Here is a 19957-nt window from a genome sequence, read left to right as displayed (position 1 = left end):
TGACACTTTATAGGTATAGGCTCAATCATGGGTAAAGCAGGCAGTAGTCTTCAGTTTATTGGTAGAATACTAGGAAAATGCAATTAGTGTACAAAGGAGATTGCTACAAATCACTCACGTGACCCATTGTGGAGTTTTGTTCAAGTGTTTGGGATGTGTATCAATAGGACTAACAGGGGATAATAGACGTATATGGGGAAGGGCAGCACAAATGATCACAGGTTTGTTTGACCTGTGGGAGAGTGTTATAGAGATGCTGAAGAAACTGAACTGGCAGACTCTTGAAGATAGATGTAAATTATCCCAAGAATACCTACTTACGAACTTTCAAGAACTGACTTTAAATGATAATTCTAGGAATATACTGCAATTCCTACTTATTGCTCACAATGGGATTGTGAGGACAAGATTAGATTAATTACAGCACACGCAGTGGCATTTAAGCAATCATTCTTCCTGCACTCTATATATGAATCGAAAATTAGGAAACCTTAATAGCTCATACAATGAGATGTACCCACTGCTGTGCACTTCACAATGATTTAAAAAGTATAGTTGTAGATGTAGATTAGTTCTTTTTGTAGATGACAGTAGTATTGTAATCAATCCAAGCATACATACAGCAATAAAAGAAATGGTAAACAATCTTCTTAACAGTGTCCGGTTTTCTGCAAATGGTCTCACTCCTGGTTTTAAAAAGACACAGCATGTTCAGTTCTGCACATCTAGTGGCACTACACCAATGGTAAGCATAACACACAATGAGGAAATAATAAATAGCTCAGAAACTTCAAAATTTTTAGGTATCCTTATTGATAAGAATTTAAACTGGAAAAAACACATTTTGGAAGTTTTAAAACAACTTTGTTCAGTCACATTTGCACCGCCAATCTTAGGCAAGTTGACATATTTTTCGTATTTTCATTCAATAATGGCATGCGGACTAATGTTCTGGGGTAACTCATGTTTAAAGAAAGTCTTCATTGTTTAAAAATGTGCTGGAAAAATAATATGTGGTGCTGAGCCATGATCATCTTATCAACATCTGTTTAAGGAGCTGGGCATTCTGACTACTACTTCACAGTATATTTATTCTCTCATAAAGTTTGTTGTAATTGTGGAAGTGTGGTTTATTCATCTCATAACGTACATTTTCACTCTATTTGGTTTGTGTGCAGGTGACATGTGAAAAATTTATAATACAGTTCCAATGATTTTTATGCTAATAAATAATAGCACTAAAATAAATAATAACACTATAATGATGTTTCTTTAACAATTTGTATACAAATTGTGAGGACCGGGCGTGAGTCGTGCTTCGGTAGCTCGGATGGTAGAGCACTTGCCTGCGAAAGGCAAAGGTCCCAAGTTTGAGTCTCAGTCGGGCACACAGTTTTAATCTGCCAGGAAGTTTCATATCAGCGCACACTCCGCTGCAGAGTGAAAATCTCATTCTGGAATTTGTATACAGCTCAAATTTCCAGTTTGTCCTATATGAATTCATCCACTGAGTAACAACATTTCAGTGTCAGTGCCTCATACTGCTATCTTTTAAGAGGACCTAAATTAATCTCCATTAACTTGTTCCCTTCTGATTTATTATAAATTTTTATTCTCATGTATTGAGGTCACCGGGCATGGGGTTGAGGCAACGGGCCGGGAGCATAAAATTTTCTTTGTTTCTTGTGTGTGTATTCCACACACACACACACACACACACACACACACACACACACACACACACACACATACACAACACACACACACAAACATTCAAAATATGTGTATTGTAACTCTGCCATAGGGATGGCCAAGTTAATATTGTAAGTTTTCTAAATAATGGACAACATGGTTCTTTATAATTTACAACGCACATATTTTGAATGAATTTTTTTCTGTATTTTTAGTATCCGCACAAGGTTTACTAAGTTACCCCAAAAAGCAATACCGTACCTAATAATGGATTCAAAGTAGCCTTTATATGCTACTTTTCATGTGTCCATAATATTTGCATTGCAAGTGCAAAACTGCTCAATTTGTTTGCTAGGTTCTCAAAAATTTGTGCCTACCTGCTCAATTTTTTATCCACAGTTAAACCTAAGAATTTCAGTGGGTCAGCTTCTTATGTATCTTAGTTGTTGTGAAAAATCTTAATCTGCTCACTTTTTGACTGTTTGGTTTTGAATTGCATCATGAGAGCCTTAGATATGTTTATATTCAACCCATGTAGCTGAAACCAAATTTCTAAGATACTGTTCACAGATTTGGGAATTTTTTCGGAAATCTGATTTTCAACTTCAGCTTATTCATCTGTGAATAGGACTGAAGTTGATATTTATATTTTTTTCCAGTCAAAATAATAATTTGCGCCATTTAAAGAGGTGCTAACTCTTTGCTTTCCATATGTTATGTAGGATTTAAGCCACTGTAGGGCACTCCCCCTATGCCATACTTTTCAAGTTTGTAAATAAGCAATGCATGGTTTACAGATTCAAACGCCTTTGAGAAGTCGCAGAAGATTCCTGCCACTTTATTGCTCTTATCTAATGATGTACTTGTTTTGTCAGTGAAACTGTTCATTGCATCTGTGGTGTTTTTCCCTTGTTGAAAACCAAATTGATTATTTAGAATAACAGAATATGTTCCAATGAATAACAGAATATGTTGCAATGAAGTTTTGGATGTGGGAAACAGCATCTTTTTCAGATACTTTAAATATGATTGGGAGAGTTGAGATAGGATGATAAGTTCCCATGATCTCTCTTGATCCCTTTTTGAAGAGTGGTTTGACTTCAGCATATTTCGGTACCTCTGGGAAACAGCCCTTTTCAAAACATTGATTTATTATTTGAGCTAGTGAGTTTATAATTTTGTTATGTACTGATTTAATAAATTTGGTGGGTATACCAGCCCATCCAGCAGATATTTTGTTTTAATTCTGGGACTGCATTTTCTACATCCTTCACAGAAACTTTAAAAAAAATTGTAAAGTTTTCAGAGTTTCCATTTAGGCCAGAGGGATTTACTTTGTTGTGATAATCTGCCATATTTACATCGGACTTTGCTACATTTATAAAAAAAAGTCATTAAAGCACTCTGATATTTGAATTGGACTTATAATAGTGTTTCCTTAAATGTTAATTTTTGAAATTTCTTGGTTACAGGCTTTCACACTTAAGTAAGATGTAATGACTACCCATACAGCCTTTGTCTAATTATTATTGTTTAAAATTAGCTTGTTATTTGCCAATTATTTGCTGCCTTGACAACTGTTTCAAATATAGTTTCATATAGTGTAACATATTCAATGAAAACAACATATTTATTATATTTTAATTCTCTGCGTAGTTGCTTTTACCTTATGCTGGAAATTTTTATGTCCTGGGTAATCCACTTTAATTTATTTGTCATTTATTGCTGCAGAATCTAGGTGGAAATATTTAATCAAAGACACTGAAAACAGTATTTAGGAATTTCTCGCAGTTTTTATCACTTGACTTAAAATGATCAAAAGATCTTTTTTTTTTCTCTTTTAGCTTATTACTAAATATTAGCAAGGTTTCCTTGCTAAAGTTACTGCTCATATAGGTTTTCACACTTTAAATGATCTTGCCTGTCTGTGGCAGCTCAATGAATAATGCACAGTGATCTGAAATACCTAGATCTAGACAAAATTTACACACTTCTTCATGTAGATAATTAGTTAGAACATTGTCAATACAGGTTGCTAATTGTCCATGGTCTCTGGTACAACCAGAGAAATTCATTATGAAACCATATTTCTTTACCAAGTCAGTGAATCTTGAAACATAGCTAGTATCACATGTGATATTAATATTAAAATCAGCAGCTATTAGAATTTTTTCTTTTTTTTCCCCTCTCTACAAAGGTCTTCTAGCATAAGACGAAGCTTACATATGAATAGGTCTGTTGTTGACTTCCCTGGGATTCTTTGTTTTGAGATTACTATATAATTTATGTGTAAATCCATTATTTCTACACAACAACTGTAAAACACACATTCTTCATTTAAATAATTAAAACAATTTTTGATTTCATAATTTATATCACTATGCAGAAGTATACATGAGCCTCTATGTGACTTGTTTCTTGGACAAAAGCTACCCAGATAGCACAGTAAGCCGGTTTCAAACTTGCTTCCAGATGTAAAGTTCAAGTATATAAGCTTGATCAAAGCTGGAATATTCAGGCCTGTTAGTTGGATTCAAGCTTGAGACAAACATTAAAGTTGGCAGAGTTCAAGCTATATTTCAAGCTTGACTTATCAAGTTTGGCTCCAGCTGTATCTACACACGTGGAATACAGCCTGATATTTACAGCTTGTTTTAAGCTATATAATTATTAATCTGAATTTATTGAACCTAATTAATTAAATAAATATCAGAATGGAAATGGTGTGAAAAAAATTATCCAGACATGTATGTTTACATTTTTTTATTTTCAAAGTGTTTAAAATTGTTTTATTTTAAAATTTAATTATTCTAAAGCCCCCCCGGCCCCAGCACACAGAACAGAGCAGGATCAAATATCGCTGACTTCTGCCGGTATAATGATCCTGTAACAGGTAAAAGAAAATGTTAGCCATACCTAAACATAAAAAATGTAAAAAGTTGAAACTGATCAACCTAAATATAATTTATGCCCCAGATTAGCAAAATAACTTCAAACTCACTGATGTAGTAAGAATCATTAACTAGTATAAACGTCACTGAGTAAGCAGCTGCTTCTGGTGACTTCATTCCAAAGAGTTTTAAAGTAATTTGAATTAACTTTTTGTTTGAAATTTTTAAAGTAAAGATGACATATGGGTAATTTTGCGATGACTTCATGAAGAAGCCACACATCACTATTTCTAACAGTTCCAGGGCCATTTAATCTGAATTTGAGTTATAAAGAAACAATTACTTGAAGTCATATACACCTCATACTGTACGCTTATAAGGAAACTACCATTTAGAAAAATGTAGACGTTTTATTCTACCCACAATTATTTTTTGGCGAGTGAAACGGAATCAAAATGAAATAAAAGATGAAATCGAAATGAATTTCAGAAATTACCAGTTCAGTGGAACTGAAATGTAAAAGAACAAAAAAAGGTGACATTTTAAAAAGGTAAAATAACATTAAGTTTTAATTTATTGGTGCCACGTACTAGAGAGCTAGTTTAAAATGACCTATTTTTGCTGAACATCTTGTAATATGTATTCTTAGCTGGTAATCCATTTCACTTTCATCCAGGCTCAATTTTTCTATGTAAAAGAATATGATATTTCTTTACATTACGTAATAATATTTAACATTTCTAATATTAACGTACCACCAGAGAAAAATGCACCAACGTACCTGTAATACACTATATATCCTCTGCAGACCCGGTGTAGCAGTAAGGCAGGAGATGCCACACACTTACCGAACTATTTTCCAGTATAAAACAAACTTCACAACAGTCAACAATCATTAACGCGCGTCACAAAGGTAAAATGGCTGTAAACCTAGCAGAGTCAGTGCAGGGCTTATAAAACAAATATTTTTTTCTGTCTCCTATTTCCAAACGTATTCCGTTTAATTTATGCACTGCTAGAATTACTCAGTGACTGTAATGTCAGTTTCATTACAATGGGTACAATATGCTTCGCCTAAAATGTGGCCACACAGTGTACAGAAGACTTATAGTGAAAATAGATACTTAAAAATCTGCAGACAGACCTACTGCACAAGGGATGTAAAACTGTGGTATTATTCAGTCTATATGAAAGCCACAGTTCACTGCAGGCGTTTGTTTGTTTTTTTTTTTTTTTTTTTTTTTTTGTCATAGATAGGAGATTCATATTTATGAACAAATAGCAAAATATGCGATCGTACAGAATTCTTTAAATGTATGACTACCGACACATCAAAATTACAGGTATTGTTTTCAGCAGCCAAAATAAACAATCGGTTCATTGGTGAAATATGTATATATATACCTGAAATGTATTGCACACAGAAGAGAGTATGCATTACAAAAGAATTCAGATAAATGAATGGTGACAATGAAGATTTGAATAGAGTTCCCAAGGCTCTATTAAGCCCGAAAGAATTGTGTGTACCACTATATATGATTCTAGCTCTCACTTCAGTGGAGCTCAATAAATGCTCTATTTGCAAGAAACGCTTGTGGCGCTTCCTGTGGACGTCTATGGAAGCTATGCTGCGCGCGCATCTGCTGTACAGCCTTCCAGGGAAATTACAGTTTATTTCAAGCTTGGGAAAATTATTTTAATTCAAGCTAAATTTTTACAGTTTGATGTAAACTGTGTAACAGGTTGATTTTTCAATTGTCAACTGAACCTAAACTCAATATCCACCTTGAAATAAGCTTAAGTGCTAGCTGGGTACCTGCTAACCTGAAGTTCCCTAATTTGTTTAAAATTTTAAGTGTCTTCAGTAAGCTAGTGCTCATTTAAACAAACAACTCTACCATTTGCACATTCTGACAGAATGATTTCCAACTTGTCTGTTTTGGAGCTTTCGTTGTTTGAAGCATCAGTGTTTAAACTGTTTATATTCCATTGCATAACATATCTACTTTGACTATTACTCATAGGCTTTAGCACATTTCTTGCCAGATAATGGTTTGATTTTGTCTTTCTTAATTCTACTTTCTTAATTCTACACAAGTTTTTTCACCCATCACTACTTATCAGTTTTTGTTATTTTTTTATAACCTGGCAAGTATCAATGAACATCTTAGTGAATATTTTTGAGCCCAACCTATTCATATGTAGACCATCTTGGCATGAAACTTTGCACTTAGAAATTTTTTGGGATCAATGAAATTGGTTTCTGTTTTAATGCACTCTTCTTTAATATCACCGTTTATTCTCTGCACATAGCTGTCACTCATTGATCTCCTGTATACAATGCCACTGATTATTATTCTGGAAGTCATGTAGGGGTTTCTGGCCATTTGAATAAGGTCATCTGTGTGATTTGCAGTTTCTTCTTTGCTGTTGTTTGGAGGGAATTTGTTCCCAGATGGATAAAAACACCTTTTGGATTCACATTACACTTATCTGCTGTGCTCTATCTTGAGTTTAAGAGGTTGTTTATATGTTTATGTAGCTGATGCATCCTGATTCCTGGCCAAATGTTGATTTCAGAGCTTGGAATGACTATGTTTCTTAACAATGGGGCACCTATAATAAGGAACTCACTTTCTGTCTTACTAGGTACACTTATATTTGTTTAGTTCTTCCGTATCTTCAGTTTCTTTTTCTTTCATAATGGTGGCTGAGTTGTTTTGCAGTTTGTCAGTTGTGTCCCTCCACGTGTTTGCCAATGTACAGCCATCTAACACTAGAATTTTTTTCACAATTAACCACTGCAGTTAAAAGGAACAATAATGTACATAATTACAATGCCAGAAGGAAAAGTGGCATTCATTACTCCACATTAAGGTTAAAAAGAGGGTGCACAATGCTGCAACTAAAAGTTTTGATCACTTACCCATTGATGTAAAATTTTGGACAGACAGCAAAGTAAAATTTGAAAACAAACTTTAAAGTTTCTGCTTGACAACTTCTTCTATTCCATTATTGTAATGTGTGAAAAGCAGTGGGTGGGAATTACTAACTCACATTATTCAATAATAATAAAATACAAAAACAACTTATAAGTGTTTAACATGTAGCTGTATTTATAAATTAATTTGTGATGTGAATGTAAAATGACTCAGTTCACATTATTATGATTTATCATGCAAATTATCCATGGAACACGAAACTAACAAACATTGCCAAATCCAGATTAATACTCTGACCCTGTGAAGAAGAAGAAGACGAAGAAGAAGAAGAACAAGTGGTAATAGTGATAGTGGTAGTGTGGTGTGTTGAACACTGTGATAGCTCATGATGTTGCACCCAACAGAATTTGAAAATATGTCACTGTGAGGCTGATTTTACTGAATAAACTGTTATGGCCTGGTGTTGCAGAGAGTTCATTTGCGATCAATAGGGAATAAATTTTCACTTCAGATTGTGCATTTGTCATCACTTTAAACTCACCACAAACTCTAAAAATGTCATTGGGCTTACACAACACATACATTAGTGGAGTGGTCCATCGACTATGGGGTATAGGCATTAACACATCTTCATGAGTTGCTCTGTCCAGTTCTGATTTGCGGATGCCCTTTAGAGCCAGGAACACTATTCAAGCTTTGAAGAAGCATGGGGTAGAGTGATGTGAGGTTTGAAAGTATTCTCCTTCCATAACCCAGGTGACAAGGATTGAGCATATCTGTGAAGAGAGTCTTTAGGATGACTCAAGGTCCTTCAGATTGCATAGTGTGTACTGTTTTATGAACCATAAACCCCAATTCATGGAAAGAGTCCACTTTAGGGTCAGCTAGCACCAGGAAGTTTCCTGGCCATCTGATTTAGTTGTAAGTGAGTAGAACTGTAAGTTATCCATTGACACCTTTCCTAGGGTGTAGGTCAAATTGAGAATGGCTTGTTTGGAGGAGGGATATATGTCAGCCATGCACCTCCCAGGACCTCAGTTCATCAACACACCTGATGATGGTGACATATCTGCTAGACAAAATATTGTGCCCATTGGACACTATGAAGAGACAGTACACCCATGGACTATTCAGCCAGTGTGAAACAAGACTCATCCAACCAAATGATTTTCTTCTGTTCCTCTATAGTTGAGATTTAATGCTTTCAGCTCCACATCTTGCTGTCACAAGAATTTGCATCACTGATGAGTGGTTTTGAAATTTCAGGTTGCTCAGGAGTTCCTTGCTTCTGGAGCTTCCTACACGTTGTTTTGTAGTGGAGAAGATTTGAGAGTTCGGCCAGTTATGCAGTGATTTTTGCAACTGTCATCCCCTTATTTTTCATCACACTCTTCTTCAATGACCATCTGCCACAATCACTCAACACATACTTTCATCCATGTTGTGACTTAGTGGATGATATTTTCCCACTTACCCTGTATGCAGTATAAATCTTCAACACAGTACCTCTTGAAATACTAAACACTTCAGTTACCTTGTCTATGGAGGCACCCACCATATGATCACTATCAGTTTACCCATGTTCAGATTCACTCAGCTCCAACCTAATGCACTCACAACTGCACAAAATACTCTCCTGTCCGTGACTTGACACTTTCAACATATTGAGGATATTGCACAGGTGTCAGGTATGACAGCACAACCTGGAGACCTGGCTATCGTCTGTATTTATGCACCCATGTTTCCATGTTTTTGTCCAGCCATTTGCAAGTGTCCCCTTTTGCCACACCTGTGGCATGTCGCTGGCTGATGGGACCATGCACTACATGCATTGTGGAGGAGGCATTGTTAACAGCTAGGCAATGGCATTGCTGCTGGTGTGGTCTGTCACTACTGATGTGGTCGGTGATGGGCCATTGAGTATGTGAAGGCGCCATCAGAGATGGTGTTATGTACCTAATGATCTGTGCTGGAGAGTGATGACATAGGCTGCAGCCCAGTCTGCATAAGATTGATTGGGACCTTTTTCTTGCTGCTGGCTTTCTAATTTGGCTGCAATTACAAGTTTCTTCATCAAAAATGTTCATCTGATAAAGCAATATTCTAAGCAACTCATGTCCTGCAGGATTCTTTAGTAACTCTAGTTTCGGTTTTGGGTGATACAGTTTGGGATTTCCTGGCAAGAACATGGCCTGTTGTCTTTCCATGTCAGAAATTAGGCAATTTTAGAATGCAACTGGAATTGTTAGCAGTAAGCATCCCACTCTTCACTTTGTTCATTAAAAGGTGTAAAAGCCATAAACACAGGTGGCACAGAGGATATACCTGCTGCATTTGCTAACGCTTGCTCTGTATGTAACATTGCTGTTGTTAACTCTTGATAACTCCACGTGGTTTACATTAGTTAGTTGCTGTAGCTGCTCTATTGCTGAAGACCCTTAGTCTTGCCTAATCACAAAATGTTCAAAGTCTGATTTGCATGCATCACAGATCCTGAGTTGTAACCAATTTTGTGAAGGTGATATACACTCAGAACTAATGGATACTCATCCCCATTTATTCAACAAATTGAGATATGTTACAGCATGCTCCCTGGAGCAGTGAAAACTATTTTAAAGTAAGCCATGAACCCAAGTCCACTTCACCCACTGTCAGTGTCCAGCAAGTAACTAACAGAGTCTGAAGGGTAAATGCTCATAAATCCACTCCACGGTGAGAACCAAACCAAAGGACTAATCAGCACACAGTTCCACTGTATCAAAATTGTGACAGAATTACAACTGTCCCTGGACAGATTTATATGCAGGATTCTGGTAGGCATGACCTCGCCAAAGGGCAGTCTTCGTGACATGTGCCAACTGGATAGTGGCACCATGACAGTAGACAGTAGTATTGCACCAGCTACTCCATTTCCCTAGTGATATTGGTTGGTGTCACTACACTGTGCAGACAAAACATACTTAATATGGCAACATTACTGATGAAAGGTCAAGAGCTATGGGATTTCTGACATTCCCAAAGGTAGTGTTATAGCCACTTTGCTGTTTCTTATCTATATAAACGATTTGGGAGACAATCTGAGAAGCCATCTTTGGTTGTTTGCAGATGATGCTGTTGTTTGTTGACTAGTAAAATCATAAGAAGACCAAAACAAATTGCAAAATGATTTAGAAAAGATATCTAACAAAGGAAAATCCAGGATGGAATGTAACAATATTACAAAAAAGGGAAGTTGCTACTCACCATATAGCGGATATGCTGAGTCGCAGATAGGCACAACAAAAAGACTCTCACAAATAAAGCTTTTGGCCATTAAGGCCTTCATCCACAATAGACAACAGACACACACACACACACACACACACACACACACACACCCTGCTGTAGTGTAGTTTCATTTGCCTGAGATTGCAGTTGTGTGTGCAAGTTGTTTTGTGTGTGTGTGTGTGTGTGTGTGTGTGTGTGTGTGCGCGCGCGCGTCTGTCATGTACTATTGACGAAGGTCTTAACAGCCAAAAGCTTAAATTGTGAGAGTCTTTTTGTTGTGCTTATCTGCGACTCAGCATCTTGACTATATGGTGAGTAACAACTTTCCTTTTCATAATATTGCTGCAAAAGGTATCTGTATGGTGCAAAACTTGGCAATTGACCCTAAATAATGAAAAGTGTGAGGTCGTCCACATGATTACTAAAAGGAATCCATTAAACTTCAGGTACATGATAAATCAGTCAAATCTAAAGGCCATAAATTCAACTAAATATCTAGAAATTACAATTACGAACAACTTAAATTTGAAGAAACACATAGCAAATGTTGTGGGGAAGGCTAACCAAAGACTGCATTTTATTGGTAGGACACTTAGAGAATGTAACAGATCTACTAAGGAGACTGCCTACACTACACTTGTCCATCTTCTTTCAGAATATTGCTGCATGGTGTGGGATCCGTACCAGATAGGATTGACAGAGTACATCGAAAAGGTTCAAAATAGAGCAACACGTTCTGTATCATCACAAAATAGGGGAGAGTGTATCACTGAAATGATACAGGATTTGGGATGAACATAATTAAAACAAAGGTGTTTTTCTTCATGGAGCAATCTTCTCACAAAATACCAATTAACATCTTTCTCTTGCGCATGCGAAAATATTTTGTTAATGCATGTTGTTCTCAATGGAGAGATGTCTACAGACGTTAAAGTAACCTCTGGCGTGCCACAGGGGAGTGTTATGGGACCATTACTTTTCACAATATATATGTAAATGGCCTAGTAGATAGTGTCGGAAGTTCCATGTGGCTTTTCACGGATGATGCTGTGGTATACAGAGAAGTTGCAGCATTAGAAAATTGCAGCGAAATGCAGGAAGATCTGCAGCAGATAGGCACTTGGTGCAGGGAGTGGCAACTGACCCTTAACATAGACTAATGTAATGTATTGCGAATACATAGAAAGGAGGATCCTTTATTGTATGATTATATGATAGCGGAACAAACACTGGTAGCAGTTACTTCTGTAAAATATCTGGGAGTATGCATGCGTAACGATTTGAAGTGGAATGATCATATAAAATTAACTGTTGGTAAGGCGGTTGCCAGGTTGATATTCATTGGGAGAGTTCTTAGAAAATGTAGTCCATCAACAAAGGAGGTGGCTTACAAAACACTCGTTCGAACTATACTTGAGTATTGCTCATCAGTGTGGGATCCATACCAGATCGGGTTGACGGAAGAGATAGAGAAGATCCAAAGAAGAGCGGCACGTTTCGTCACAGGGCTATTTGGTAAGTGTGATAGCGTTACGGAGATGTTTAGCAAACTCAAGTGGCAGACTCTGTAAGAGAGGCGCTCTGCATCGTGGTGTAGCTTGCTGTCCAGGTTTCAAGAGGATGAATTTCTGAATGAGGTATCGAATATATTGCTTCCCCCTACTTATACCTCCCCAGGAGATCACGAATCTAAAATTGGAGAGATTCGAGCGAGCACGGAGGCTTTCCGGCAGTCGTTCTTCCCGCAAACCATACGCGACTGGAACAGGAAAGGGAGGTAATGACAGTGGCACGTAAAGTGCCCTCCGCCGCACACCATTGGGTGGCTTGCGCAGTATAAATGTAGATGTAGATGTAGATAGGGAGAAACAATCACCATGATAAAATGAGGGAAATCAGAGTTTGTATGGAAAGATATGGGTGTTCGTTCTTTCCGCAATCTACGAGGGTCAGTCAAAAAGTAATGCCTCCTATTTTTTTTTTCTACGTTTAATTGTCAGGAAATTTAAATGCAATTACATAGGTTGAAAACCACAACATTGAGGATCATTTTGTCATTTTTCAATGTAATCTCCGCCCATCTCTACAGTTTTGGTCCATCTTTGAACAAGGGCATGTATCCCAGCACGGTAAAAATCACAGCTCTGCTTCCTAAGCCATTGACGCACGGATGTTTTGACGGCCTCCTCATCTTCAAAATGAATCCCACGATGAGCTTCTTTTAGTGGCCCGAACAGATGGAAGTCTGATGGTGCCAGGTCAGGGCTGTATGGGGGATGAGGCAAAACTTCCCATCCAATTTTGACAAACTCCCTCAGAGGTGTGACGACTGGTGTGTGGTCTTGCATTGTCATGCAAAAGAAGAACATCTGCCATTGATTTTGTTGGGCGAACTCGCTGAAGACGTGCTTTAAGTTTGTTGAGGGTTGTGACGTATTGAACAGAATTTATTGTGCATCCCTGCTCCAAAAAATCAACCAGAATCACACCCTCTGTATCCCAGAAAACTGTTGCCATAACTTTCCCTGCCGATCGCACAGTTTTGAATTTTTTCTTCCTCGGCGAGCTTGTGTGACGCCACTCCATTGACTGCCTCTTTGATTCGGGTTCAAAAAAATGCACCCATGTTTCGTCCCCGGTCACAATTTTTTTCAGAAACTCATCTCCCTCCAAACGGAAGCGCTGCAAGTGTTGGGAGGCTATTGTTTTCCTTGCCTCTTTATTCTGATCGGTTAACATTCTTGGAACCCACGGTGCACAAACTTTTGAGTACCCCAATTGTTTAATAATCGTGATCACACTGCCTTTACTAAGAGAAATAATGCGACACACTTCATCTGCAGTCACCCGACGGTCACCACGAATGATGTCATCAACTTGCTGAATGTTGTGTGGAGTCACTGCACTCACCGGCCTGCCGCTCCGCTTTTCGTCAGTCAACGGTGTTTGCCCTTCAGCTTCCTTACAACGACGAACCCATCGTCTAACAGTGCTGACATCCACTGTCACAACACCATACACCTTCTTCAGTCTTTCATGAATGCGTATGGGCGTTTCACCTTCTGCATTCAAGAATTCAATCACACAACGCTGTCTCAAACGAACATTGATGTCGGCCATCTTACAAACTTCTGCTGTGCTGCCACCTGTTGACACAGAAAGTTACTACTGCAGTGGATTGCAGAAGAAGGTTTGAGGAATGGCGCCAAATTCAAATTTTTCACTTAACTTAATTTCTTTAAGTAGAAAAAAAATGGGAGGCATTACTTTTTGACCGACCCTCGTATATGAGACTGGAATAATAGAGAACTGCAAAGGTGGTTTGATGAAAGCTCTGCCAGACACTTAAATGTGATTTGCAGAATATCCATGTAGATGTAGATGTAGAAAAGCTGACATCCAGGTCCACAATTATTTTGTAGTCAGATAATGACTGATAGTATAATTCATAAGACGTACCTTTTGATACATTTCACATCTCTTTAAAGAGATCTTCCTAGAAACATTTTGTAGCATTTCCTATGACACCATAAAATATATTTACTGAAAAGGATACCATAATTCTCACAGTTAAAATGCTTTTAACAGTTAGAGGAAATACTAGAATCCTGTATTTTATTTCCCTGTGAATTAAGCACACTCTCACTGTATGTGTAAATAACCCTCTCAATATCAGAGCCCTTTAGAAAACCCAACAAATGTGTTACTTGTTTGAGATGGCCAAATGCAGTTATACACAACCAGACCTAAAATATTTGGAATTACTGACAAAAATTAAATTAGGCATACATTTTACAACATTTTCTCCCAGTTACTTTAGAGAAGTTTAACTTAAACATATTTCAGCCAACCAGCATGTTATAATTAATGTTTAGTTATGTCTATAACTTAAATGTTAGCAAATTCTACAGAACGTTTTACAGAATGTTTCTGTGATGATGAAACAACAGTTCATATATGAAAGAGAGGTACAAGTGTATCAATTTTGTATATGGAACTCTGATCTAGAATTGACTAAGTGTAAAGCTTCATTTGTACTGTTTCTCTGCTGACAACGATAAAAATCAGAGTAGACTTATTTTTGTAATTATTATATTTGTTTGCACAGCTTGCTCACAGTGCTACATTCAGTACTGTTGTTCAGGTGGCATGTCACAGTTTTGAGACATGTGTGCTATCAATACACAAAGTACCTGTTCAAACAACCCTGACAACTGAACAGCCAGCTAGAATTCTTGCCAAGAGATTCTCCTTTAATCTCAACAGTTGTCTTCTGTACAGGTCTTTTAATACAGCTCCCCTAGAAGACATCAGATGATGTAGGTTGAATAACCTGGCTACGAAACAAGACCTCCTCTTTCTATCCACTTTTCACGGAACATGTGATGCAAATGTTCATGAAGAAGATGTGCAAAGCAAGCGAGAGCTCCATCATGTTGCAAATACATAAGCACACGAATTTCAAGTGGAATATCTTCCAACAGCATGGAGGAATGTCTTTCAGGAACACAGGGTCCACCTGTGCAGTTAAGCATGGGGGAGGCAGACATTGGCCTATTAATCAATCATTGGCTTTGTGTGCTTGCAAGTTCAGTGAAAATCTGCACTGATGGCTCTTCGCAACTGTAGTGTGGAGTTTCTCAATGGCTCATACACACTATTTTGATTTTCATAAGTCTGAAAAAAAAGAGTTTTATCTGAGAAAAGCACATATGCAGGAAAATGAGGATCGACAATATGGTGTTGTGGCCCTTGTTGGCTGAACACAACACTGATTCTGAAGCCAGTAGAAGATAAAATTTGCTCTTTCTTTGAATTTTATGGGGTATGGTTGATTTACAGATATAACATTCTATACAATGCTCTGCACTACATTATTTCATGTTCAACTGATAGAGTGTTGACAGAAGAATCCATCTGGGCAAATATTGCTTCTTCCAAATTAGGAGTCCAAACAGTTCACTGTTTTTCTCACTCTTCATATTGTGATAACAGCTAGAAGAATCTTAAAAATGTGGCATACATTAGATGTCTCCTACATGGCTCCTTGTCCTGATACAGCCTGTCAGCCTCCCCATGTACAAAAACCATCAGAGTCTTTAACAAAGTACACCATTGCATTATGGTTAATCAACTGATCAGTTAATCTTGTAAACTCAAACTGATGTCTCACAGCCTTATACATCAGAACTGATCATCTTAGAAACCAAATTATGCTATATTTATTTTACACAAGAACGAGAATTCTTAGATTTAATATTTGTGCCCTATAACCCAAGTGAAGTGCTCCTCAAGGCTCGGGACAAGTAAAAAAGGGAATAAATTTTCAATTAGAGATTACTTTATGCTATGGTCTCAAAGACCTCATTATTTATATTTTTAACAGAAAGATACATTCAATGTGTGATTCAGCAAGGAAATATCTTTGCTATCTCGTACATAGATATCAGAAAAGGAAAGAAACACTAAATGGACCAACCAAGATATAGTGCACCTATATTGTTTCAGATTGTTCTGTAGCTATTTTGATTGAACTAGCACCCATTTAAAAACTCATAATTTTGTGACACTCTTCGTACATAAATATGAAAAAACTAACTTCTGATTAATACTGATGTAAATTCTCGTATTTCCTTATGCCACATTGATGCATTTGTAAAGAAAACAGTAAATAAATAACTAAATAAAAATAAATTACAAAATTTATTGTTGCAGTGTCAACAATGAGGTCTGCAGTTTGCTAAAAAATGTATATTTTATACAAAAACTTATTTAATTTCAGGATACTGCTATATTTAGAGAAATAATTATAATTAAATTATCAGGATAAAGAATTGTGATGTATCGTTCATGGAAATGATAAACGTGTGACTGAAACTATTACCCTTTTGGCTCAGTACCACACCTACACTTATTATTGACAGTAGGATCATATGAGGTATCAAGCAAAATTTGTGAAGTGTGTAGGTACCCTTGCTGTTCATGACATATAGTAATGAACCAGCAAACAATTAAATAGTAACTCCAGACTTTTTGCAGATAATCTATAAAGACTTACTGTCTGAAACAAGTGAATAAGTGGTACAATGGGAATTAACTTCTATCATTCGTTTCACAGTGGCTTGGAGTATGTAGATTTACATGTAAATACAGAATACAAAAAGTGTCAGTCTAATATAAAATTTAATTTCTTCTTACAGATTGTCGGCGAGGAGCTGTTTCGGAATTTGGCAATCACGTGTGCTGCTGTCTTTGCTGTAACACTGTGCTTGATTAAGGGCCCAAGAGCTGTAGTATTGGTCAATTTATGTGTGATACTTACTGTAACTGACCTCATTGGGTCAATGTACTGGTCAGGACTAACAATTGAAATTTCTTCATCTCTGATGATTCTCTTGTGTGCAGGACTGACAGTTGATTATGCTGCCCATGTTGGACATGAATATGTACATGCAAAGGGAACAAGAAATGGTAAGTACTGATAATTTAATTGAGACTACCTAAATACATGAGTGACCATTAAAATTGCAATGCCAGTAAGGATAGGAAATAATGAAATTGTACTTATTGTCTGTATACGGCATAGTTGGAAGATTACACAGTTTACTTTGTTGTTGATATACAGGGTGTAAAACTTAGTACACATTGTTATAACCTTTAATTCACTAATAAATTGCGTGGATATATAAACGTAGAAACAATAGTGGGTTTCATGCTACCAACTCCGTAGCTGTCACTCTACTCCCGTGCCGTGACATGCGGCCGGTGCCGTTCATAGCCAGGTGGCGCTCCCGCGCTCAGCCGAGCTGCAGAGCGCCTCTATCGCCGTGTTTGTGAACTGACGTAGCGGCACTTTAAAATCTCGTGGCACTGTCACAACACTTTTCCCCCCTTGAAAAAAACCACACTCACTTCCTTGGAGACACGGACAGTGCGGAGACATCCATGGCCTCTTGGAAGACCCTGAGAAGATCCCGTGGAGAAACACGAGAATATGGTCGAAAATGTCCAAGACGGAAGCCTGTGCGTGGAACGTATCTCCTGGACGAGATGATGGGTGAAAACTCCGGAGCAGCATCCATAGGTGTCGTGGACCTGGGGGTGTGCTCCAGCGAGATGGGTCCCGGAGAAGGCGGCGTCGCGACTGAGGCTGGTTCCGGTGTACTCGGAAGCGGCAGCGACGTTGGCTGCAGCGACACGCATGGGAGATCGGCAGCAGCGACAGGACTGGCTTCCCGGGCTGGTGGAGGCGAAAGAAGGGGCGGTGGCACCGGCGTGGCCACCACTCGTGGGCGCATCTGGTCGTAATGACGAACAACCATGCCGTCGTCCGTACGTAATTCACAAAGCCGGCGGCCGCGAAGAGCCTTGACCACCCCTGGAATCCATTTAGGGCGAGATCCATACCCTTGTGCCCACACGTCGGCACCCACCGAGTATTTTCCCGCACAAGGGGACACAGTACTAGGCCTGACAGGGTGAAGCAGGTGCAGTAGATTGCGCGGTTGGCGGCCATGCAAGAGTTCAGCAGGGCTGCGATCACCTAGCGGCGTGAAGCGATAAGAACCCAGAAATTGCAACAGAGCATCATCAGTAGAAAAATCACTAAGGAATTTTTTCATCTGGCTTTTGAAAGTGTGGACAAGGTGCTCGACCTCCCCGTTCGATTGGGGATGGAAGGGCGCTGCTGTAACATGATGAATCCCTTGTCCAGTACAAAAATCACGGAAGGCCTGCGAAGAGAACTGAGGGCCGTTGTCCGTGACAATCGTGGAGGGAAGACCTTCGAGCACAAAAATTTTGGACAAAGCCAGCGTCGTCACCGCAGTGGTGGGCGACGGACATCGAACCACAAACGGAAACTTTGAGAAGGCGTCAATCAACAGTAGCCAATAAGTGCCAAGGAAGGGGCCGGCAAAGTCAGCGTGCACCTGTTCCCATGGCTGCGCCGGATCAGGCCACGGAGAGGGCATTGTACGGGGTGCAGCCAGTTGTTGAGCACACTGAGCACACGCAGCGACCATGTGGGAGATGTCCGAATCGATACCGGGCCAATAAACATGCCTGTGGGTCAGGGACTTAGTCCGAGAAATCCCCCAATGGCCCTCATGCAATAGTTTGAGAACATCTTTACAAAGAGAAGCTGGCACCACGACCCGTGGAGATGCGCCATCCGTGGCCAGAAGAACAACACCCTCACGAACAGACAGACGAAGGCGCAAGGCATGGTAGTTGCGAAGGGGATCCGAGGCCCGGCCCTTGGTCCTGTCCGGCCAACCCCGTTGAACAAAACCGATCAGCTGACGCAGGACCGGGTCCCGCGCAGTAGCTGACGCGACCTGAGAACCTGTAAGTGGAAAACCCTCGACCGCACGACGTTCTTCCTCATCAATGTGGAAACAGAGTAGTTCATCTCGATCGAAAACCGGGTCGGGGCCCATCGGCAAACGTGATAACGCGTCAGCGTTGGCGTGCTGGGCCGTGGGGCGATAGTGAATCTCATAGTGAAAACGAGACAAGTATAAGGCCCAACGTTGCAGGCGTTGAGCCGCCTTATCCGGAAGTGACGCTGAAGGGCTGAACAGAGAGACCAGTGGCTTGTGGTTGCTGATGAGGTGAAACTTAGAACCATACAAAAAAACACTAAACTTTTTTAGAGCATAAATGATAGCGAGCCCCTCCTTTTCGATTTGAGAATAACGCCGTTGGGCATCGTTGAGGGTCTTTGAAGCATAGGCGATGGGTCGTTCCGACCCATCCTCATACCGATGGGCGAGAACAGCACCTAGGCCATACTGTGACGCGTCAGTCGCCAGAACCAAGAGCTGACTCGGACGGAAGGTGGCAAGACAAGGCGCCGACTGCAAATGAGCCTTCAGGCGAACAAAAGCCTGCTCACACTCGTCGGACCAACAGAAAGGTACGTTTTTGCGTAACAGCTGATGCAGCGGATGAGCCACCGCCGCCACGGAGGGAATGAATTTGTGATAATAAGCAATCTTGCCTAGAAACGCCTGAAGTTCTTTGACCGTAGACGGCCGGGGGAGAGCGGTGATGGCTGCAACGTGCTGACGTAGAGGACGTATACCTTCACGGGACAAGTGGAAACCAAGATACACAATGGAGGGTTGGAAGAACTGTGACTTGTCCAGATTGCACTTCAAC

The 19957-nt window shown here is 39.2% G+C and overlaps 1 protein-coding gene across 1 annotated transcript in view; it reads left to right on the top strand.

Annotated features, from left to right (window-relative positions):
* LOC126184197 (NPC intracellular cholesterol transporter 1-like) overlaps nucleotides 1-19957 on the top strand; it is a 296479-nt gene that overhangs the window by 216672 nt on the left and 59850 nt on the right. Inside the window, exon 13 of the mRNA XM_049926565.1 lies at nucleotides 16993-17263. Within this exon, the coding sequence (XP_049782522.1) occupies nucleotides 16993-17263 (271 nt within the window). The remainder of the gene's footprint in view (nucleotides 1-16992; nucleotides 17264-19957) is intronic.

The sequence above is a fragment of the Schistocerca cancellata genome, chromosome 4, assembly GCF_023864275.1.
Source record: "Schistocerca cancellata isolate TAMUIC-IGC-003103 chromosome 4, iqSchCanc2.1, whole genome shotgun sequence".
In the NCBI taxonomy this organism is placed as follows: domain Eukaryota; kingdom Metazoa; phylum Arthropoda; class Insecta; order Orthoptera; family Acrididae; genus Schistocerca; species Schistocerca cancellata.
This window is presented reverse-complemented; position numbering and strand designations above follow the sequence as displayed.